The sequence below is a fragment of the Zootoca vivipara genome, chromosome 2, assembly GCF_963506605.1.
Source record: "Zootoca vivipara chromosome 2, rZooViv1.1, whole genome shotgun sequence".
Taxonomy (NCBI): Eukaryota; Metazoa; Chordata; class Lepidosauria; order Squamata; family Lacertidae; genus Zootoca; species Zootoca vivipara.
The window spans coordinates 7,631,297-7,655,397 of NC_083277.1; the positions used below are offsets into that span (position 1 = coordinate 7,631,297).

At 48.9% G+C, this 24,101-nt stretch overlaps 1 protein-coding gene across 1 annotated transcript; it reads left to right on the forward strand.

Moving 5' to 3' along the window:
* Window positions 1-1,491: 1,491 nt before the first annotated feature.
* LOC118080258 (uncharacterized) lies at window positions 1,492-23,206 on the forward strand. The gene is made up of 10 exons (XM_060270913.1): window positions 1,492-1,682; window positions 3,146-3,962; window positions 5,448-5,571; window positions 6,060-6,899; window positions 7,219-7,290; window positions 8,417-8,481; window positions 12,782-12,914; window positions 17,020-17,840; window positions 19,606-19,741; window positions 21,473-23,206. The coding sequence occupies exons 2-10, from the start codon at window positions 3,237-3,239 to the stop codon at window positions 22,438-22,440; spliced, it is 3,885 nt and encodes a 1,294-aa protein (XP_060126896.1). The 5' UTR covers window positions 1,492-1,682; window positions 3,146-3,236; the 3' UTR covers window positions 22,441-23,206.
* Window positions 23,207-24,101: the final 895 nt, after the last annotated feature.

The window sequence follows — 24,101 nt, forward strand, 5'->3', positions numbered from 1 at the left end:
GGTTAATATAGTGTATACAGAGGGGGTTTGCCGCAGAGCACAACAGGGAAGGCCATCAAAGAGTACTCACTAATGGTTCCTTGCCATCCTGGAGAAATGGGAAAAGTTGGGTACCACAGGGTTCAGTTCTGCGCATGTTACACTTAGATACCCATCTTGACCAAAGGATAGTCTGCCATTTTAACAGTCTTAGTGTGGTTACCACATAAGCACAGACCTGCCAGTGCTTCAGATGAAGCGTCCAGACCTCCATTGCCAAATTTAAGTCTAGGCTGGGCTATTATGACTCAGCAACTGGAGCAAGGGAGGCAAAAAGAAACTGCAAAGAGTGTGCAAGTACTAGGGCTGGAGATGCCTTATCCCAAGCTATATAGTCCTCTAAGATTAGCTATCTTGTCAACTGATCCAGATTTGTTACTGGAGAAGATGGGTCCTTAGGAGAAATCTGCGCTACAATGCTGGCAGATTTTCAGGAGCTCCTTTCTTTTACTGTGAAGCGGCAATTTGGATAACTAAATCAAAGACTGCAGAAATGAGACAGAGAAAACTGAAAGGTGTGCCCCATGCCTAATGGGTTTCTCACCCCTACATACTCCCTCACCCACCCACCCACCCCACTTTTTCTTCTCTCTGCACTCCCCTGCAAATCCACAGCAGTGACCAGAGGAGAAATGACCACTTGGAGAAGTGCAGAGAAGAGAAACACCATGGTGAATCTGGAGCAGCACAACCAGACGCCTTCCCCGGCTGCAACAAAACATGTCTCTCCTGCATTGGTCTCTGCAGCCACAGCAGGCACTGCGAGCTTCCAACAGTTTGACTTCACCCCCCAAAGACACACTTCTCCATTGTTTTCCGAGACAGGCAGATGCCAACCAATCAATATTTACCTCATATAATGCCAAAGTAGGCTTCCATGCTTTTTACAGCTATAAACATTTATGCAACATTAAACCACAAGCATCCGTAATTAAAACACGGAATGAAACAATCCCAGTTAATCATCCAGATATAAAGATCCACAATAATTTAAACAGACAATAAGGCAACCCCCTATAAACCTTAGCATGTAAGCGTCCACAATTATAACAGCACAAGAAAGCAATCCTGCTAAAAGCATGATTGCATGCATACCCAAACTCCACAATACATCAATTTCATTAAAATATAAGCAGCCGTATGTAACTGAAATAAGTAATTAGACGATCCCATTAAAAAGGGAAAAGGCACACGCGGCAGGCAGGTTCCTCTGCCTTTGGAAGCCGCGATTCAGGAGGAAGTGGGGAAGCTTCACCGGTTGAATCTCTGCCAATCGTGTCCCGCTAGGAACAAAGGTTGCCAGGCTGGTGGCAGCTAATGTGTTAATGAGCCGCTGCCGTGCTAAGAATGAATGAATGCATGAATGCATGAATGAAAATCTGCCCTCCCCCGCCTCCTGCTTTCCTTGTTTCAATCCCTTCTCTCCCTCCCTCCCAAACCAGGCAGGTTACACCTCTCACTTTCCTGGTTGGTGGAGGGGAAAGTCAACCCCAAAGGGTTAAAAGCGAAGAGATATTGGCTTCCTAGAGAGGCAATGAGGAAGGAGAGTCCTCCCAGCTCCCTGGGATAGTCCTGAGATGGGTTTTTGAATTTCCTTTTGGTGCAGAAAACAAGAGAGGAGAGCAAGATCCAGCCTGGAAAAGGTATTGGGTGGAGGGATTTGCAAGATCAATATTTTATATAAGATCTCCCATCACCACTTTCCCCTGTTTCTCCGCTTTGGCCGGTTGCAAAGGCTGCCTGGTGACCTCTGGAGGGTCGAACTCTGCTCTTCTTTTGGGAGGGATGACCTTTTGCAAACGTTAATTCGTTCCCTCTTTTTCTGTGTGTATAAAGCGTAAATTCCTGCTAAAGTTGCCTATATGGCGATGCCTTCTTCTGATATAGAAACGCACACAGCAAAATCACTGGGGTGTATTGGAAGGTGGTGCTCTCCAAGAGAAGCTGCCTTATACAGGGCATAGAATCAGAATTGTAGAGCTGGAAGGGGCTCCCAGGGTCATCTAGTCCAACCCCCTGCAATGCAGGAATCTCAGCGAAACCATTCATGACAAATGGCCCTCCAACCTCGGCTTAAAATCCTCGCAAGGAAGGAGAGTCCACCACCTCCCTTTGGAGTCTGTTCCACTGTCAAACAGCTGTTTACAGTCAGAAAGTTTTTCCTGATGTTTAGTCGGAATCTCCTTTCTTGCAACATGAAGCCATGGGTTCGGATCCTACCCTCCGCAGCAGGAGAAAACAAGCTTGCTCCATCTTCCATGGGACAGCCCCTGAGATATTTGATGATGGCTATCCTATCTCCTCTTTTCCAGGCTAAACATACCCAGCTCCTTCAACCGTTCCTCATAAGGCTTAGTTTCCAAACCCTTGATCATCTTGGTCACGTTCCAGCTTGTCAATGTCCTTCGTAAATTGTGGTGCCCAGAACTGGACACAGTATTCCAGGTGTAGTCAGACCAAGGCAGAATAGAGTGAGACTAAGACTTCCGTTGATCTGGACACTAGACTTTTGTTAATGCAGCTTAGAATAGCATGGGCGTTTGTTTGATTTTTGCTGCTGCATCACATGTTAAGCTTTGGTCCATCAAGACCCCTAGATCCTTTTTGCATGTGCTGCTAGTAAGCCAGGTGTCCCCTCATCCTATATTTGTGCATCTACCCTGTTTCCCCCAAAATAAGACATACCCACAAAATAAGCTGTAACAGGATTTCTAAGCATTTGCGCAATATAAGCCATACCCCAAAAATAAAACATAGTGATAGGTGCTATTCTGGAGGGCGCCAAGGAAGAGGCGAGGCTGGGCGCATAATTAAAAATAAGACATCCCCTGAAAATAAGCCAGAGTGTGTCTTCTTGAGGGGGGGAAATACAAGACAGTGTCTTATTTTCGGGAAAACATGGTAGTTCTTCCTGTCTAAGAGGACAACCTTACATTTATCCCCATTGAAATTCATTTTCTTAACTTGGGCCCAGTTCTCCAATCTGTTAAGCTCATTGTGAATTCTGATTCTGTCTTCTGCGGCATTAGCTACCCCTCCCAGTTTGGTGTCCGTCCTTTATTTGTGCTTCTTCTCTCTCATGACCTTTCCCCCTCTTTCTCCTCAGCCGGAAGCTCTTGCGCCTCCGTAGATCACCGGAATTAATTCTGGAATTTCCCGCTCGGTTTTTGTTCCCTCTTCCGTGAACGCTCTCAAATATGAAAAGGGGGGATCAGACCCCCACAGGACCAACATCGGGAGAGGCGAAGGCCCCTCACGTCCTCCAAGCTGGGAACATCCGAGAATTCCTGAGACGGATGCCGGGGGATCAGATCAAGCAAGAGCCAAGCGAGAGCTCCCTTGAGCTCTGGGAAGTCCAGTGGCAGGAGTTCCTGAAGACGGTGGAGTCTCCTCATCCGGACTGGGGCACCCCAGCCTTTCCAGAGACGTCCTCGCCGTGGGACGACGCCAAGGGTTTCCTGGCCTCCTTCGAGCAGGTGGCCCAAGCCTGCCAGTGGCCCCGGGAGGAGTGGGTGGCCCGACTCCTGCCGGCCCTCAGCGGGGAAGCCGAGCGGGCCTTCCTCAGGCTCCAGGCTCGAGACAGAGAGGATTATGGGAAAGTGAAGGCGGCCATCTTGCGAGGGGACGCCATGAGCCGGGAGAAGATCCGCCAGCATTTCCGGCGCTTCTGCTACCAGGAGGCCGAGGGGCCGAGAGGGGCGTACGTCCGGCTCCAGGAACTCTGCTGCCAGTGGCTGAAATTCAAAAGGCACTCCAAGGAGCAGATCCTGGAGCTGCTGATCCTGGAGCAGTTCCTGACCATCCTGCCAGTCCACATCCAGAGCTGGGTGAGGGAGTGCGGCCCAGAGACTTGCTCCCAGGCGGTGGCCCTGGCTGAGGACTTCCTTCTGAGGCAGGAAGTGGCCCAGAGGCAAGAAAGCCAGGTGAGGCCATATGGCCGCCTTTGCCTTCTTTTTTTAAATAATACATTTTACTAGGGTTTATAAAGAGACATACAAAGCTTAGTATGAAATACATTTTTTAAAAATCCAGACTAAAGCGTTAATCTAAATAAGATAAAAACATAGAGAGAAGAGGGGATGGGAAAGAGAGAGAAAGGTAAAGAGAAAGAGACAGAAAAGGTATTAAAAGAGAGAAAGAAAAATTAAGTTCAAAGAATCAACTGTGCAGTTGGAAGGGACCCTGAGGATCCTCTAGTCCAACCCTCCTGCAATGCAAGAGTATGCAGCTGTCCCATATGGGGAATCGGTTTTTTAAAAATCATTTTACAAATACAAAATACAGATAAAGAAAAAGTAAAAAACAACATATCTATATAAAGAGATTATCCAAATCGTGGGATTTCCCCCCATCGCCTCCATGGGGTCTCATTTTAAACATCTACAACTGCATATTCATCCATACTCCAATTTATATATTAAACCATATTATCTATAGTCGAAACAAAATTAAATAATTCCTTCCAGTAGCACCTTAGAGACCAACTAAGTTTGTCATTGGTATGAGATTTCGTGTGCATGCACACTTCTTTAGATTCACTGAAACAGAAGCCACCAGAACCTTATATTTAGTGAGAGGGTGGAGAGGGGTATTACTCAGAAGGGTGGGGGGAATGGGTGATTGGCTGGACTGCAATTGGTCTTATATATATTTCATTATATATTATCTCCCAGAATGCTTTTACTACCTTACACGTCCATCACATATGATACAAGATACCTTCTTTTTCTTTACATTTCCAGCAGATATTTGAACTTGCCCTATACATTTTTTGTAACTGGTGGCGCTGTGGGTTAAAGCACAGAGTCTAGGGCTTGCTGATCAGAAGGTCGGCGGTTCGAATCCCTGCAATGGGGTGAGCTCCTGTTGCTCGGTCCCAGCTCCTGCCCACCTAGCAGTTCGAAAGCACATCAAAGTGCAAGTAGATAAATAGGGACCGCTCCAGCGGGAAGGTAAACGGTGTTTCCGTGCGCTGCTCTGGTTCGCCAGAAGCGGCTTTGTCATGCTGGCCACATGACCCGGAAGCTGTCTGCGGACAAACGCCGGCTCCCTCGGCCTATAGAGCGAGATGAGCGCCACAACCCCAGAGTCGGACACAACTGGACCTGATGGTCAGGGGCCCCTTTCCCTTTACCTTTAGTCTCTGTCCATCCTTCTTGTCTCCCAACCTCTGGTTCCCTCCAGCTACTTTTGAGCTTTAACTCCCATGGCCAATGCTGAGGGAACGATGGGAATTGCAGTCCTAGAACAACGGGATGAGGACGGCAGGTCCCCTACCATCCCTGAATTATATGGATTTATCTCGTGTATGAATCTGCTGGTGAGAACTGAGGGACTTGCTCAGACCAAAATCATCTTCTGAGCAGATCTCAGCTCCGCCTTGACAGGGTTCCTCTCTGCTCTTTCAGGTGGCGTTTGATGAGGTGGCTGGGAGTTCCTCCGAGGAAGGCCAGGGTCCGTCCCTGAACAAGCAGAGGCTTCTCTGCATTGACACCAAGCAGGAAGATGACGACGGAGAAGCTGGCCTGCTGGGTATGGGGAGAAAGCAAATTATTATTATTATTATCATCATCATCATCAGTGTAAGCATAATAGTGGCTAGAGAGTCAGACTGACTGACCTGTAATGAAATGGATCACCTTGTTAAATATACAGTCTTACCTTGGAAGTCGAACAAAATCCATTCGAGAAGTCCCTTCGACTTCCAAAATGTTCGGAAACCAAAGTGCGGCTTCTGATTGGCTGCAGGAAGCTCCTGAAGCCAATCGGAAGCTGCGCCGGATGTTCGGCTTCCGAAAATCATTCGAAAACTGGAACACTCACTTCCGGTTTTCGATCGTTCAGGAGCCCGAAACGTACGAGTTCCGAGGCGTTTGTCAACCAAGGTATGACTGTATAAAGTTGTACCCAAGGTCTTTGAAAAGGACGTGCTTTCCCCCCTCTGTCAAATAACTCTGTTTCCAAGTCTCGTTTCTCTCAAAACTCTGGGTGTATTTAGGATTCTCTCCTCCTTTCTCCAGCGGCCAAAGGTTGGGTGGCCATCTGCAACGGGGAAGAATACGAGGCAGAAGATTCTGAGGCAGAGTGTCCGCACGGGACATCGGTGTGGAAAACTGAGGAAAGCTTTTCCGAGCGTTGTGCGCAAGAAAATGCCTCAGCATGCCAGGGAAGAACAGAGGGCCGTCAGGAGAAGCTGGTGGCAGAGGAAGTCGAGGGGTTGGGTTGCCTGACCCCCACAGAAACCCCGGCTGCAGTCCCGGTAGGAATCGACACCAACCGGAAACGGACCGCCTGTGGTTCTTATGGCCGGAACGCCATCCTCCCGGTGAGAACTCGGATGGGGGTGAAGCCGGTAAAATGCCAAGTCTGCGGGAAGTACTTCCTTTGCAGTGCAAAGCTCCTCGTCCATCAAAGGACCCACGCCGGGGAGAAGCCCTACAAGCGCCTGCATTTCTCTGGTGCCCAGCACATGGGCTCCCCCGGCACCGGCCAACCCCCCGTCCTCCACAAGATGGCTCCCCACCGCATCCGTGGACAGCGGTGGGAAGGGAAGGAAGTTGTGGCCTTGCTGAGCAGCATCAAAGCCAGCCCCGCCCTGGCCCTCCTGATGAGCAGCAGCTCCCAAAGGGGGCACCAGCACTGGGAGAGGATCAGGGACCAGCTCCAGGCCCAGGGCTTCGTCAGGAACATCGACCAGCTCCGATCGAAGTGGAAACAGCTGAAGACGGACTTTTTTGCAGCCGGGCGGCCTGCCGCGGAAGGGAGGGAGAAGCCTGCGGTCACCCCCCCGTATTTCAACCGGATGCGGGCCGTGTGGGACGCAGCGGGACGCCCCGCCTTCAAGGACCGACACCTCCCAGGTAAGTGGAAGCGTTATGTCAGGGGAGGGTGCCAGCAGCCGGCGTCCGTGATGTTAACTCTTTATTCAAAGAAACAATCAGCTCCAGAGGCCAGGCCTAGTGATCACAGCAACACAGATCCTGGAGTACTGAAGGAAGGTGTGGCTGGCTGAACACAACCAGAGCACTCCATTCCGGTGGTCACGTTTTCTCGTGGTTCCCCGCTTGGCTCTTCATAATGGGGGCCGTGGCAAGGGCCCAGCCCCGTGTATCCCAGTGAGGTGTCCGCGACAGGTCACGGTCCGCAGTGAAACGTTCTTCTCCCTCTGTCCCCTTTCAGCTTCTTACCGAGCCCGGAGGCGTGAGCTGGAGAGATGTGAGGAAGACGACGAGGACGACAATGAGTTACAAGGCCCCTCCTGCTAATGGACGAGGGGGGCACCCGGAATCGAGGAAAAACAAGCCTTCTGTGAGGTCCTATGAACCAATAGCCAAGCGCCACAACCAGGAGGGGCACCGTTGGGAACTCGAGTGGCCCATGTAAGAATAACGGAACAGCATTCACTATAATATAATAGTTATTATTTATTTATTTATTTATTTATTTATTTATTTATTTATTTATTTGTACCCCACCCACCCCAGCCATTCTGGGCAGCTTCCAACAAAATAATAAAATACAGAAATCCATCAAACATTAAAAGCTTCCCTAAACAGGGCTGCCTTAAGATGCCTTCTAAAGGTCTGGTAATTGTTGTTCTCTTTGACCTCTGGTGGGAGGGCATTCCACAGGGTGGGTGCCACTACTGAGAAGGCCCTCTGCCTGGTTCCCTGTAACTTGGCTTCTCGTAGCAAGGGAACCGCCAGAAGGCCCTCGGTGCTGGACCTCAGTGTCCGGGCGGAACTGTCTAGTCTTTTTTTAGCACTCAATGTTGCTTAGCTAGTAAGGCTGACAACAACACTGAGGGGTAGGCCAGTAATTATTGTTATTTATATAATTTGGACCTTTTTTAATTCCTTAATGTGCTTACTATTACATAGCAGACATCAACCCTCAGAGGCCAGTAAGTTGTAACGCTTATTTTCTATTCTATTCTATTCTTTATTTTATATTTTGCCCCCTTTCTTTTAGCAAGCTTGTCAGCTTCACATCATCTGTGTGAGGCAGAACAGTAATTCGGAGCTGTAATTTAGAGCTTTAAAAAACTACTTAGTAGGCTTAATGATATTTAACTAGTCGTCCTGACAACAGTCATGAGAGATAAGCCAATAAGTATTGTTACTTTTTGCAGGGAACTTTGGGAATTGTAGCTCTGTGAGGGGAATAGGGGTCTCTCCTTACGACTCTCAGCACCTATAAGGAAACTGCAGCTCCCAGAATCCGTTCGGGGAAGCCATGACTGTTTAAAGTGGTACCATAGTGTGTGGTTGTGAACATTACCTTGGTGACTGCTAAAGTCTTGCGGAACGAATTTTATCTTAACCCTCTTCTTTCCTGTCGTCTCGGTTATTTATTTCTCTTTCCCTCGCCTCAACAGTTGACCAGTTGGTGGTCCTTGAAATCAGGGGTCTCTTGATGCAGCTGACTTTGTCTCCTGAGAAGGTGGGGAGAGACCAACGAAGTGCCCCCCTCCTCCTGTCTCTCATGAAACAGACTACAGCCACCTCCGTCCCTGGTAGAGACCATCGCTGAGAAGGAAGATGATCCCTTCCTGATCTCTCCCACCCCAGGCTCTCTCCTCAAATGGCTCATTCCAAGGCACCGACCCTCTTGCTTTTCCCATTGGACTATCAATTCCACATTAACATTGTGGAACATGTTAACATGTTTTAATATTAACGAAGGGAGGGGGAGGAATTAAAAATCGGTGGTTTTGAATAAGCGTTCGTGCTCTAGTTTCTTCTGTTTGTTTCAAACTACAGTGGCACCTCTGGTTACAGACACTTCAGGTTACAAACGCTTCAGGTTACAAACTCCGCTAACCCAGAAATAGTACCTCAGGTAAAGAACTTTGCTTCAGGATGAGAACAGAAATTGTGCTCCGGCAGCACGGCGGCAGCAGGAGGCCCCATTAGCTAAAGTGGTGCTTCAGGTTAAGAACAGTTTCAGGTTAAGAACGGACCTCCGAAACGAATTAAGTTCTTAACCCGAGGTACCACTGTAAAATTGTATCCAAGTGAGGGTTGCCACATTTCTAGAAGTGAAATTCAAGACACAAAAGTTCTTGATCTTTTTTTTGGGGGGGGGGGAGAAACTAAAAGTTCTCGACCTTTTTATATTTACCGTAGGAAACTTCTCCAGCTTTTTTTTAGACAACCAACCTTGAATTCCCACACATTTTGCCGGTTCTCCCACCAGACGGCAACCCTAATCCGAGTTCACAAAAGAACTTGTGGTTCTATCCCTTTCACAAATTGTTCGTGTTCAGGGCGGCTTCAGAAAGGTTTGCATTCCTTAATTCTCGACTTCCTTAATTCCTTAATTCTCGACTAAATTCCTTAACTCGACTTCATTATCAGGTGCGTAGGCTGGCTCTGCCTCAAGATCTGGGGCAGGGAACTTCGGACAGCAACTTAGGCCACATTCCCACCATACATTTAAGGTGCCATGGTGCCACTTCCTCCATCACCATGGCTTCCCCCAAGGAATCATGGGAACTGTAGTTTGTTACGGGTTCTGAGAGCTGTCTGGAGAACCCGTAACAACTTACAGAGCTACAATTCCCAGAGTTCCCTGAAAAGAGAGGGTTGGTTGTTAAACCACTCTGGGAATTGTAGCACACGGGGGGGGGCGGGTTTCCTCCTCAACTCTCAGCAAACGACAGATCCCAGAATTCTTTGCAGGGAAGCCATGACTGTTAAAAGTGTCGTCACGGTGCTTTAACCGCATAGTAGGAATGGAGCCAAAATACAAGATGACTGTGGAAGGAAAATGGCAGGATAAACTAAACGAGGTGGGAACAATAATTTTCAGAGACGTAGCCTAAAATACACTGTGTATTCCTGTGTATAAGACTACTTTTTAACCCAGGAAAATATTCTCAAAAGTAAGGTGTCGTCTTATGTGCCGGGTCGTATTTCTTATATGGCGAGTATATCCCAAACTCTACGTTTTAACTGGAAAAGTTGGGTGTCGTCTTATACGCCGGAATATACGGGTGATAATTATTCTAATGTAAAAGGGGCAGGTGGGGCTCGTCCATCTGGGAAGATAGCCCATCTAGGAGAAGAAAAACTCTGATCCTAATTCTCCGCTGCCTTGTGGGTTATCTTCAGGAGAAGAAAAGGCTAAGGAGTAAACCCTACACAGGTGCCACACATTTTGCTCTGCTTTCATTTGGACCACATCAACGAGGCCGCGTTCTGCTAAGCAGTGGTTTGACTTCACCCCCGTTGACGCACTCCATTGTCTATTGAGACGGGCGGATGCCAGCAACAATGATATAAAAGGGAGAGGGAAAGCCTACTCCAATTAGAGCCCTTGGATTCATAGAATCATAGAGTTGGAAGAGACCACAAGGGCCATCCAGTACCCAACCCCCTGCCAAGCAGGAAACACCATCAAAGCATTCTTGACATATGCCTGTCAAACCCCATATGGGATTAGCTAATTCTACATAAAATGAGGAGGCAGAAAACATATGGGGTATCAGTCCTGATTTGCTGCCATGAACCTTATGTAGTGGTTAGACTTGGCTGCAGCTCTGGTCATTTAGTCCAACCCTCTGCAACGCAAAAATCTTTTTGCCCAACTTGGGGCTGGGACCCATGACCCTGAGATTAAGAGTCTCATGCTTTACCGACTGAGCAACCCCGCAGGCAAAAAAAAAAAAGCACACTTTAGTGGTTCCACTGGGGCTCGAACCCAAGACGTGCTGTGTGTAAAGCAGACATGATAAGCATTATACTATGGAACCCTTGAGGGCGTTGGGTATGTTTAGCCTGGAGAAGAGGAGACAGGGAGGAGATATGATAGCCATCTTCAAAGATCTCAAGGGCTGTCACGTGGAAGATGGTGGAGGCTTGTTTTCTCCTGCTCTGGAGCGAAGGACTCGAACCCATGGCTTCAAGTTACAAGAAAGGAGATTCTGACTAAGCACTAGGAAGAACTTTCTGACAGTAAGAGCTGTTCAGCAGTGGAATGATCTCCCTCGGGAGGTTGTGGTCGCTCCTTCCTTGGAGATTTACAAGCAGAGTTTGGAGGGCCATCTGTCATGGATGCTTTAGCTGAGATTCCTACATTGCAGGGGGTTGGACTGGATGACCCTGTTGCAAGCCAAAAAATGGCTTATCTTCTGAGTTAGGCCAATAAAACTCAGAGACAAGAGGAGTTAGGAGTCCATTTGTTTATTGCAAGGCAATAAGGTTACAGTCGAATCTTTGCGCAAAACTGCAACCCCCGCCCAACGTGGGGCAGAGGAATTTATAACATTTCAGACAAAGGATTTCGATTTAACCAATCACATAAATCATTACATCATTATAAAAAAATTCCTTCAGTAGCACCTTAAAGACCAACTAAGTTTTTATTTTGGTATGAGCTTTCGTGTGCCTGCACACTTCTTCAGATACATCATTGTATATTTAATATTCATCATTACCTCATTTAATATTTAATACGCATGCGCAATAAGCATCCCTAACTAAACTTTGATTCTCACCGCGATCTGTTACATATTGTTAGTTTGCATGCATGGGAACCTGTGTTACGTGTAGATGTAACAATTTATGTTCTAGTTTATGAATTGCTTCTTTGTGATTGACGTATTAGCTGACCTTCTATCCCAGTAGGAACGGGTTCTTGCTGAATCATCAGTTTCTTTAAAGTATCAGGACAGGTTACCATAACTCTTCTAATGTAAGCATATTCCAAGATTTATAAGGATTTACATCATCACCTTAATTGTGGCCCTTTTTGAGCCCCTGCTACAACCTTTGGGGTCCCTTCCAATTCTACAATTCTGCGATTCCCCACTCAATGCACATTGTGTCCCGTGCTTACTGGAGCTTCATTCTGATTCACTTCTAGAGCAGTTATACAGCCTACGCTCCGATTTGCTTGCAGGGTTCTTCCCCATTTTCCCGTTCATTGTCCCACTTTTAACCCCACCCCCACCCCCGTTACTTTCCAAACCATGAATAATCCGAGTTTTCTTTTTCTTTCTTTCAGTGGATGTGTTGCTCTAGTAGTGTAGGCATCCCCAAACTGCGGCCCTCCAGATGTTTTGGCTTACAGCTCCCATGATCCCTAGCTAACAAGACCAGTGGTCGGGGAAGATGGGAATTGTAGTCCAAAACATCTGGAGGGCCGAAGTTTGGGGATGCCTGCAGTGCAAGCAGAACACAACTAACAACACGCAATATATACCAGTATTTAAAAAGTCAAATAACACAATTTTTGTTTTTAAAAATAAAATAAAAAAGCACTGCAAACAAGTTAAACTGTTTTAAATTTTTTTTAAATCGAATTTATATGCTATATAATTATATTATTTGCTTTCTTGCTCGTTTCTTTGTTTGCCAGTTTATTAATCACCTACTACAGAATGATCCTTAGGTATCCCTTCCAGTTCTACAAATCTATGATTCTTTAAACAACCAGGTGAACTCTCCCTCATGCCCCCAAAGGCACCGGGCTTTTTTTTCATATTCACACCAGGGTTTGTTTGTTTTTTTGACATTTTAAATCCAAATCGGAGATGTCCTGGTTTTGCTTACAGGTAGGTAGCCGTGTTGGTCTGGGTCGAAGTAAAATAAAAAAATTCCTTCAGTAGCACCTTAAAGACCAACTAAGTTTTTGCTTTGTTATTTTTAAGACAGCAATGCCCCGAAAGGGTTAAGCTGAAGGAGTTTTTCCTCGCGCTTCCTAGAGAGGTCAGGAGAGAGGGATGGAAAGGGATTAGCAGCTGCCGCTTTTTCCTGTAGTGGGGGAAAAGGGGGAGCGGGTGAATTGCCTTGCCTTGGATTGCCTTGCTTTGCCTCTGCAGGAAGACTGGAGAAAAAAGGCAGAAGCTGCAGAAAGGCCCAGCCAAGGAGGTGAATCAATGATGGGAGCTGGGGGGGGGTGGCAGGCAAAGGACTGGGAAGGGGGCATTGAGGGTCATCTGGAAGGGAAGGGGGGCAAAGCAGCAGGAGGGGTAGAAAATGAGGAGGGGGAGGGGAGAGAGAAGCTCCTTCAGATCCCCACCACCACACACAGGATTATCCCCACTCAGCCCCTTCCAGATCCAGCAAGAGCTTTGCATAAATGCAGTGTTGGGGGGCTGGTTCAGTTGGGGATAATGGGGGGCAGTGCCCGCACCCCCCAGTTCAGCCATAGGAAGCTGCTGCCTATATCAGACCCATAGCTGTCAAATTCTCCCCTTTTTTAAAGAGAAATTCCCTTATGTTGAATAGGCTTCCTTGCGAGAAAAGGGGAAACTAATAATAATAATAATAATAATAATAATAATAATAATAATAATAATAATAATTTATTATTTATACCCCGCCCATCTGGGGTATAAACAGTTTCTGATTTGCTCTCGGAATGTCCTGCTTTTTATTTTCACTGGAGAAATTTCGGGGGGGGGGGCATGCTATATAGAAAAGACAGTCCTGTATAAGGGAAGCTTATAATGTCTGATTTTGTTTTTAATATTTTGTCAGGAGCTGCCCAGAATGGCTGAGGCAACCCAAATCAGATGGGTGGCATATACGTAATAGAATTGTTGTTATTATATTGAGTCAGCCCAGTTCATAGAATCGTACCACGAGGGTCTTCCAGTCAAAGCCCCTGCAATGCAGGAATCTTTAGCCCATTGTGGGGCTCGAACCCATAACTTTGAGATTAAGAGTCTCATTTGCCCAGTATTGTTTACACTGGCTGGCAGTGGCTTCGGTCTTTTCTCCAGCCCTACATGGAGATACCATGAAGTAGGTTCTCAAAGGCATGATAGGAAAGGATGGTAAGTCAGGTGGGAAGATTACAGGACAATCAAAGAAACATTTGGACATTTCATTTGTGTTGATGAGAGTTTGTTTGCTTCAAATCGGACCAATGTAAATGAGATTATCCGGCAAAAGCAAGCTCACACCTCTCGGTGAGTTTGTATATGTACTTAAGGTGCATATGTAAGAGGCTCGTTTAGAATTATATTTTGGGAGTGACTGGTGTTCTTACATAGCTGCATTGTTTTATCCAACAGGTAGATCGTGATCTACTGGTATGTAGTATCTACAGTGATACCAGTAGATACCAGTGATACTGGTATCTACTGGTATCACTGAATGTCTGCAGTAGATCACTGGTAGATCATTGGCTCTCCCCAAAGAAGCTGAACAACTGTGGCTCCCCTAAAAAAAAGCTCAAACTTCTACCTCCTCCCTGAAAAACTCAACAACTTTGACCCGAACCCCCTCAAAATGGGCCTTCCTCCTTCCTAAAAAAAGCTCAACAACTTTGAACCCCAAAAAAGAGGGTAGATCACAGTCTCTTGGGAGTTGGCAACCCCTGTTTTATACTTTCCGTATGTCCCATGATCGTGTTATAAAGTACCGGTAGTTGTGTTACGTGTTTTAAATCAAGCACTGCTAAGAGTTGTTTCTTTTTGTTCTCCAATCAATAAAAAAAAATTCTGGTGTGGCATGAGCAAATTTTTATTCTCAAAGTGTGTCCCAAAGGGAAAAAGTTTGAGTACCACTGCCATGGGGGATTGGAACTTGAGACCTTCTGAGTGCAAGGCAGATCTCTACAACTGAATTACAGCCTTTCCTTGGCCGGCCGGCCCCTTCCTTCCTTCCTCCCTCCCTCCCTCCCTCCCTTCCTCCCTCACTCCCTCTCTTTCTTTCTTTCTTTCTTTCTTTCTAGCATTTCCCATCCACTTCCAGCCAGTATTAATGCAGTAACAGTGAGGATGCATGGCAGCTTGTAGCTTCTACACAAAGGTGCATGTGCCCCATTCTTTCCTGCAGCTGACCACAATCTTCCCACCAGTGGCAGAGCTTCATGCTCCGGCAACCGGGGGCGGGGCTGGCACTCGTTCTGGGGGCGAGGCTCACTTCCCGGAGGGCCGTAACACATCTCCCAGGGGCATAGTGCGCCTCCTGGAGGGGCGTGGCACGCGTTCCGGGGATGGAGCGCGCCTCCCGGGGGGCGTGGCACACATTCTGGGGGCAGGGCGCACATTTTTGGGGAGGGGCGGGCGCCCGCGATGGTGCCCCTTGGAGCCTGCCGCCCCCACCACCCCTATCTTCCTATGCCCCTGCTTCCCACATACCGTGTTTCCCCCTTTTTAAGACACCGTCTTATAACTTTTTTTCCTCAAAAAAACACACAGTGTCTTATTTTCAGGGGATGTCTTTTTTTTAAAAAAAATTATTACTGTTTTTATTACAGTACTTGTAAAATACAGTATTACAACTTGTGGCGGGCTGGACCGTGTGTGTGCGCACACACACACACACATACACATACGCCCATGCCTTCCCTCCCTCCCCGCGTTCAGATGGAGCAGGCTGGGCTGGGGAGGGGGCACCCCGTCGACACTGGGTCTCAGCTTGCGCTGAGGGGCCGCAGCCACCCTGTCAGGAAGGGCCCCTATCCCGGGGTGTCCATGACCGTGCTGCTAATGTGCCACCGCCAAGCAGCACAGAGGAGTCCTCCTCCTCCTTCTCTTACTGCTCCTTCTCCCTCCTCGCAGGCTCTCTGCTCCGCGGCGCTGCTGGGCTCTCGAAGCGTTCTGCACTGCAGCAGCCGCCGGTTCTGGGCTGCGGAGAGAGCAGGCAGGGCGAGCACACGCAACCTGCGGGAATTGATGCGCTCCCGTCTGCGGCGCGTGCAAATGGCCCGGTAGGTCGGGTCTCCACACAAGGCGCCTTCGCCGCCGTAGCTGCAGGCTTCCCGCCGGGGCCGCCTGCAAAGCGCCGCGCCGAGGCTCCCCGGGAGAAGGCGTGCAGGGGCTGAAGCCAGAGGCAGCGGGGGGCATATTCCGGCCCCGGTGATGTCAGGCCTCCCCATGGGACCGGGACCGGGAACGGGACTGGGGGGGGGAATCTCGCTCAGCTTCGTCACTCTCCCGGACAGCAGCAGCAGCGAGAGGAGTGCACGCTCGTCCCTGGCGTCACAGCCTCAAGCGCAGGCTGGGGAAGAGGAGGCGAAGGAGGCGCGCTCAGTGCGGTGGGGGCTGAGGCATGGTGGAGTGCTCCGAGCCTCTGGGAGCCGGCAGGAGGAGGAGGAGGCTTGCCGGGTCGTCACCCAGCAGCGCGCGCAGAGCACCCCGAGCCTCCGGCAGCCAGCAGCAACAACAACAATCCCAGAGGCTCGGGGCGCTCCACGCACGCTGCTGGGTGACGACCCGGCAAGCCTCCTCCTCCTCCTGCCGGCTCCCAGAGGCTCGGGGCACTCCACCATGCCTCAACCCCCACTGAGCGCGCCTCCTTCGCCTCCTCTTCCCCAGCCTGCGCTCGAGGCCACGGTGCATGCAGCCGCCTGCTGCCCAGCCTTTTTGTTCTCCTAACCCCTCCGTCTTGCCTACCTCGAGCCTCACATTGTTCGCCTCTTCGCCCGCAACTCCATCCCGAGACGCGGAAAGCTGCTTCGCGCAGCGGCATCCGCCAAAAAGCAGTGTGACTCTCGCGCCCCCTCTCCTTCCCCCCCTCAGGAGTCCAGCGCAAGGTCCGGCACTGAGCTCTGCCTGCGGGGGCCCCGGAGGATCCGCGCACACCCTTGCCTCCCCCTCGGTGGCCCTGTTCGGCGGCAGCCCACGCCGCTTGCCAGACATCCCTCTTCGCTGTGACTTCTTTCTCTGCTTCTCCTCCTCTTGCCAGCGTGCTGGGTCCCACTGGCTGGCTGGGGCACTCAGCGGTCTCGCTCCGCGGAGTATGGCTTATTTTCGGGGTATGGCTTATATTTCCTAAACGCTTAAAATCCTGCTATGGCTTATATTATGACTACGTCTAAAAATAGGGGAAACACGGTAGTTAGATTTCTCAGAAAAGAAAGAAAAGAAAAATAGGGAGAGATCATTTATTCCAGCCTTATGAGAGGCTGACTGCTCACCTCTGTCAATTTCTTTCTCTCTCCTTTTCAGACCGAAAGTGAGGTTCCACCCCCCCCCCCCCGCGCCTTGCTCACTGTGGTTTCTTCTGTAATTTTCCACAGTGCACATTTGCCCAGGGATGAAGACGGAGGAGGAATATCCTGCAGCCTGGGGTGAAAGAGAGGAACTGGAGGGAACAGGAAAAGCCGCTCATGCCCTCTTGAACGCTGGAGGCCGCAAACCCAGGATGGATTTGGGGACACAGAGTGAATTCCCCAAAGCCAGGCATCCGGGGAACGCCGAGGGATTCCTAGAAAGGGGGACCCCACATCGCGTGAAGGAGGAATCAGAAGAGGGCTTGGCCCATTGCTGGGAAGCCCAGTGGCAGGAGTTTTTGAGGACGGTGGAGTCCCCTCACTCGGAATGGGGAGCCCCCCAGTTGCCGGAGGAGCCCACCCCCTGGGACGACGCCAAGGGCTTCCTGGCTTCCTTTGAGCAAGTGGCCCAAGCCTGCCGGTGGCCCAGGGAAGAGTGGGCGGCCCGACTCCTGCCGGCCCTCAGGGGAGAAGCCGAGTGGGCCTTTGAGAGGCTGGACGCCAGAGAGGATTATGGGAAAGTGAAGGCAGCCATATTGAGAGGGGACTCCCTGAGGAGGGAGAAGCTGCGCCAGCACTTCAGGGATTTCTGCTACCAGGAGGCCGAGGGGCCCAGCAGCGCCTACAGCCATCTCCAGGAGCTCTGCCAGGGGTGGCTGAAAGTGGAGAGGCACTCAAAGGAGCAGATCCTGGAGCTGCTGATCCTGGAGCAGCTCCTGGCCATCCTGCCAGCGGAGATCCAGAGCTGGGTCAGGGATCGGGGCCCGGAGACCTGCTCCCAGGCGGTGGCCCTGGCAGAAGGTTTCCTGTCGAGGCAGCGGGAGACTCGGGTCAATCTGGAAAGCCAGGTGGGACCACTTCGCTGTGGTTAGTGTCAATGTCGGTGGCCTGGCCTAGTCCGGCTTGTGGGCTTCCCCCTGGGGCATTTCCTTGGCCACTGTGAGAGCAGAATGTTCGACTAGGCAGGCCTTTGGCCTGATCCAGGCTCTCTTTAGGGCTTCATGCTGTCCAATCTCTGACTTAGCAACAAAGCTGGCCGCAGAAGGAATCCCCCTTACAGTCCTACATGCTAGCAGCCAACCCGACTCAGGAAAAACCTTATGTAGTTACCATCCACACAGAAGAAAAAGTATCAGGGGGTCATTGAAATCATATAGAATTGTAGAGTTGGAAGGGACCCCCAAGGGTCATTAAGTCCAACCCCCTGCAATGCAGGAATCTCAGCTAAAGCATCCGACAGATGGCCATCCAACCTCCAAGGAAGGAGAGTCCACAATCTCCCGAGGGAGACTGTTCCACTGTCCAAACAGCTCTTACTGTCAGAAAGCTCTTCCTAATGTTTAGTCGAAATCTCCTTTCTTGGAGCTTGAAGCCATGGGTTCGAGTCCTACCTTCCAGAGCAGAAGACAAGCATGCTCCCTCTTCCATGTGACAGCCCTTGAGATCTTTGAAGATGGCTCTCATGTCTCCTCTCCTCTCGGCCTCCTCTTTTCCAGGCTAAACATACCCTTCTCCTTCAACTGTTCCTCATAAGGTTTGGTCAGTGTATCTGACTATTGAACAGAAAGTTGGTGGTTTGAGCCCACCCAAGGATGGCTGTGGGCAGGATTCCTATATTGCACGGGGTTGGACTAGATGACCCTTGGTGTCCCTTCCAGCTCTAACATTCTACTATGGGCAGGTGGGCTGCAGAGGAACCTCTAGTTTTGCAGTAGTGGAGAAGTGGAGAAAACCAGTCCCAAGAAGACTAAGCGTGCTCAGTGGGTGCAGAATGCTGATTGGCAGTAGGGCAGGGAACCTGGGGACGGGATTGAACGGTATGGCTGGAAAAGGGCCTGTTTGGCATCCTGAAGAGGAGCGCTCCTGAGCGGCGACATTTTGTTGCACGGTCCGTCTTGCGCCCAAACATGCCTTAATGAAACTGAGTCCTGATTCCTCCCCTCTGCAACGCAATGAGGTCACTAAGGGCAGGGTGGAGGACGCAAGCAAACGTTTGCTTCTGATACTAACCCTAATAATAATAATATTATAATTTATTATTTGTACCCCGCTCATCTGGCTGGGTTTCCCCTCTGGGCGGCTTCCAACAAAGATTTAAAATACATTAAAATGGCACACTTTAAAAACTTCCCTGAACAGGGCTGCCTTCAGATGTCTTCTAAATATCAGGAAGTTAATTCTCTCTTTAACATCTGATGGGACCTGATCCACAGGGTGGGTGCCACTACCAAGAAGGCCCTCTGCCTGGTTCCCTGTAGCTTTGCTTCTCGCAGTGAGGGAACCCCCAGAAGGCCCTTAGCGCTGGACCTCAGTGTCGGGGCAGAACGATGGGGGTGGAGATGCTCCTTCAGGTATACTGGGCCAAGGCCGTTTAGGGCTTTAAAGGTCAGCACCAACACTTTGAATTGTGCTCGGAAACGTACTGGGAGCCAATGTAGGTCTTTCAAGACCAGTGTTATGTGGTCTCGGCGGCTGCTCCCAGTCACCAGTCTAGCTGCCGCATTCTGGATTAGTTGTAGTTTCCAGGTCACCTTCAGAGGTAGCCTCACGTAGAACGCATCGCAGTAGTCCTAAGCGGGAGATAATGCAAGAGAGATGCTCTGTTTGTTGCAGGTGGTCTTTGAGGAGAAGGAGGAGGTGGTGGTGGCAGCTGCAGGTTCTTCCATTTCTGGCCAGGCGCCACCTGAGGCTGGGGAGAAGCAGCCGCATGCAGGGGCCAAGCAGGAAGAGGACGAGGAGGACCTGCTGGGTAAGGAGAGGAGGGTTTTCCATGTGTGCCTTGGATAGTTTGACATTCCCTGCTGGGCTGACTTGTGGAAGCTACTCTCTGCTTTTCTGTCTCCATAGCCTATAGCCCCATCCATGGGCGTGCCCAGTGAGGGGCAGGGGGGGCAGCTCCCCCCCCCGAAACAAAAAAATTACCATATTTTACGGACCATAACCCGCACTTTTTCCCTCCGAAAACTGAAGGGGAAAAGTTGCTGCGAGTTATGGAAATTGGGCTGTTTTCACCCCCTCCGCGGCTACAGCCAGCAACTGGAACGTGGGGAGGACGAGAAGCAGTCTGAAATCGGGCAGTTTTTGCCCCCTCCGTGGCTGCAGCCAGCGACAGGAACGTAGGAGGGGGGAGGAGCAGCCTGAGCTGGGGTGGACGGCGGACAGGAGCCCCATCCTTCCTTCTATCCTTCCTTCCCCCCTCTTTCTTTCTTCCTTTTTCTCTCTCTCTCCCTCCCTCCCTTCTCTCTCTCACCTCTTCCTTCCTTCCTTCCTTCCTTCCTTCCCTCTCTCTCTCACCCACCCACCCCTTCCTTCCTTCTCTCTCTTCCCTCCCTCCCTCCTTCCTTCCCTCTCTCTCCCCCTCTCTTGCCCCCTCCCCTAGTTTTGATCCTGGGTACGCCCCTGGCCTCTCTTCCAATTCCCAGAGTGGTTTGACCATCCACCCCTCTTCACAAGGAACTCTGGGAATTTTCAGACTGAAATTCCCAGGCCTCAGGAAAGGTTATTTATGTAGGCAACAACTGCGGCCCGTGTTTGGTTAGCCCAGAAATGGAAAACGAGCGAGGTCCCAACTAAAGAAGAATGGCAACTTAAAATGATGGAATATATGCACAACTCGCAGCCTTAACATAGAATAAGAGAACAAGAAGAACATATGTTTAGAGAAGATTGGAAAACGTTTATTGAATATATGGGAAATAACTGCGTACAGCTGAAAACGCTGGCAGCGTTAAGATAAATTCAACAGTGTAAATAAGCTTCGACGGATGCAACAATGGAATACTGAATGGTATAGTTTTTGTAAAAGATGCAGGGATTTATGGTATGTAAAATGAACCATGGAAAGAGAAGAAGGGAAATCATTGATATCTTAAGGATGTAAAATGAGTATTTCAATTGTAAAACAGAAAACTTAATAAAATTATATACACACACGAAAAAGGAACTCTGGGAATTGTAACTCTCTGAGGAAGAGAGGGTTGCCTAACAACTCTCAGCACCCGTAACTGACTACAGCTCCCAGAATCCTTTGGGGGAAGTTATGGCTGTTTAAAGTGGCATCCTGATGGAGATTTGGTGGAATGCGATCCTCTGCTGCTCTGCAGCCCGTATGAACCCATTTGTTTAAATGTGTCCACTCTGAATAGAACTCAGAATGCTCATGAACCAGCTCAGCCAATCAGCCAATCAGTGCCAGAGGCTGCCCTGGGAATTTCAGTCTGAATTATTCCCAACATAAAGGGCTCTGGTTTTTTGGAGGGGGGGGTACTTTTAAACATTTTTTTTCATTTCATTATGTATCATTTCTCAATACTGTTTTAACTTTTTGCAAGTCCACCACATATGAAAGAATGTTCCTTTTCTATGAGTATTATTAAGCAGGAGGTCTGTGATTGATTGATTGATTGATTGATTGATTGATTGATTACTGGTTTTGAAGGATTCATTCATGGCTTTTATCAGGTTTCTTTCTTCATTTCAGATGGTGGTGTATGGGAGAGCGAAGGTGAAAGTGAACCTTGCAGGACCTCCTCAGAAGCAGGCCAGCAGGAGGCATTGAAAGAGAACTTCTGGAATCAAGATGGATCGAAGAGGCCAGAGGGAATCCACGTGGAGAAGGGTGGAGATAAAGCAATTCCTTGCCAGGACGGAGACTTCCATGAAATTGTAGTTCAAGAAGAACAACAAGCAGAGAAGAGGAGGAGCAAGTGCCTCAGTGCACATTGGAGAATCCACACCGGGGAGAAAACCAACAAAGGCTTAAAGTTTGGGAAGAGCTTCAGCCAGCACAGAAGCGTCACGGAATATCAGGTGCTCCACTTGGGGGTGAAGCCGTATAAATGCTTGGAATGTGGAAAGAGCTTCAGTCAGAGCACACATCTCACGTCACATCAACGCATCCACACAGGGGAGAGGCCATACAGCTGTTCGCACTGCAGCAAGAGCTTCAACCAGAGCACTAGCCTTATTCAACACCAGAGAATTCACACAGGCGAGAAACCGTACAAATGCGCCGAGTGTGAAAAGAGCTTCCGCCACAGTACGAGCCTTACATCACATCAGAGAATCCATACCGGGGAGAAACCGTACAAGTGTTCCGACTGTGGGAAGGGGTTTTGTAATCAGTCTGGCCTTATTAACCACAAGACAATTCACACAGGGGAAAGGCCGTATAAATGCTTGGAGTGCGGGAAAAGTTTCAGTCAGAGTACGCACCTTACGTCACATCAGAGAATCCACACGGGAGAGAGACCATATAAATGCTCGGACTGCAGCAAGACCTTTTGCGACCAATCAGGCCTTGTTAAGCATCAAAGGATTCACACGGGGCAGAAGCCATATAAATGCTTAGCGTGTGGGAAGAGCTTCAGCCAGAGCACAAATCTTATTCGGCATCAGAGAATTCACACGGGAGGTGAAGCCCCCATATTAACTTCCTCGTACTCTTAGCCTAGCAGATGAGGTCCTGCTCCAACCGTCTTTGGTTTTGAAGACCTGAACAACTGGGCCTCTTCCGTGGTTGCTCCTTTACGGGACTCATTTGTGGTTTTATAATTACTCGGTTAGTTGGATGGTTTTTAACTGCATGTTTCCATTAATTAGTTTGTAATGACCTGGATAGTTGTGTAGAGGGCCTTCTTGGTAGTGGCGCCCTCCATGCGGAACGCCCTCCCTTCAAATGTCAAAGAGATAAAGAATTACACAACTTTTAGAAGACATTCGAAAGCAACCCTGTATCGGGAGGTTTTTAATGGATCAATTTGGTAGCAAATTCCACTGCCAAACAGCTCTTACTGTCAGGAAGTTCTTCCTAATGTTTAGGTGGAATCTTCTTTCTTGTAGCTTGAATCCATTGCTCCGTGTCCGCTTCTCTGGAGCAGCAGAAAACACCTTTTACCTCTATGGCACCTGTGAAAGGTCTCACCAAATATCCCATCAAAAATCCGCAAATGTAGGAGAGACTATTTGTTCTTCCTGCTCAGTTGCTGTTTGTACTGTCTCAGCCTCTCCTACATTGAACATGCCCACTTCAAACATGTCCACATTTCATTGGATGCTGGGATTAGACACCTGCCCTCCTCCCTGCTCTAAATAGAGGAGAGGTGCAGAGTTTCTCTCCTAGAGCAAACACTGTGAATGGCTTGTGTTATGCGCCCTCCCCCCAACAATGCCCTGTCCAATGCAAGCAGTGTGTGTGTGTGTGTGTGTGTGTGTGTGTGTGTGTGTGTGTGTCTGCACTGTAAGCCAATGGATTTCAAAGGGCCTCCAACGTGGGCATCTTATCCACATTTACTGGAGAGTAATGGATTGATGGATTCATGTCAAGTTTTGAACACGCTCATTAATAGCTCTTGTCTTTTGTGGATTTTTTTTTAAGCATGAAAAGATTCACATTTTAAACTGTATGCATTTTAGGCACCTACTTCCTCTAAAAATCTCATTTTTTTCTGGTATGCTTTCCAATACCCGTTCCCCCCTAAAATATGCATTTTGTTGTTGTTTAGTCGTTTAGTCGTGTCCGACTCTTCGTGACCCCATGGACCATAGCACGCCAGGCACTCCTGTCTTGCACTGCCTCCCGTAGTTTGGTCAAACTCATGTTCGTAGCTTCGAGAACACTGTCCAACCATCTTGTCCTCTGTCGTCCCCTTCTCCTAGTGCCCTCAATCTTTCCCAACATCAGGGTCTTTTCCAAGGATTCTTCTCTTCTCATGAGGTGGCCAAAGTATTGGAGCCTCAGCTTCACGATCTGTCCTTCCAGGGAGCACTCAGGGCTGATTTCCTTAAGAATGGATAGGTCAAAACAAACAAACCAAAACTGCATTTTAAAAAATCAGAGGCGTCCATAGATGTGCTCTGGTAAGCATTTTTTTATTTAAAAAAATAATTTTTATTGGAGATTTTCAACTTGAAACACTTATCATAACAACATAATCTAAAATTTAGAAAAAAATCTATACCATGCAAAAAAAAGAAAAAGGGAAGAAAGAAAAAATACAAAAAACCACAAAAGAAAAAAAGGGGGGGAGAAAAAATAACTTCAATCCGTCTATATATCATTATCATGACTTCAACTTCCCCGTCCCACCCTTCCTGAGTCCATTTTATAC

What these genes read in the sequence shown, in the direction of transcription:
- LOC118080258 (XM_060270913.1), top strand. Translation starts at nt 3,237, where the DNA reads ATGAAAAGGGGGGATCAGACCCCCACAGGACCAACATCGGGAGAGGCG. An exon ending in CCCAGAGGCAAGAAAGCCAG is followed by an intron (nt 3,963 to 5,447) that starts GTGAGGCCATAT and finishes CTGCTCTTTCAG; the next exon opens with GTGGCGTTTGATGAGGTGGC. An exon ending in CGGAGAAGCTGGCCTGCTGG is followed by an intron (nt 5,572 to 6,059) that starts GTATGGGGAGAA and finishes TCCTTTCTCCAG; the next exon opens with CGGCCAAAGGTTGGGTGGCC.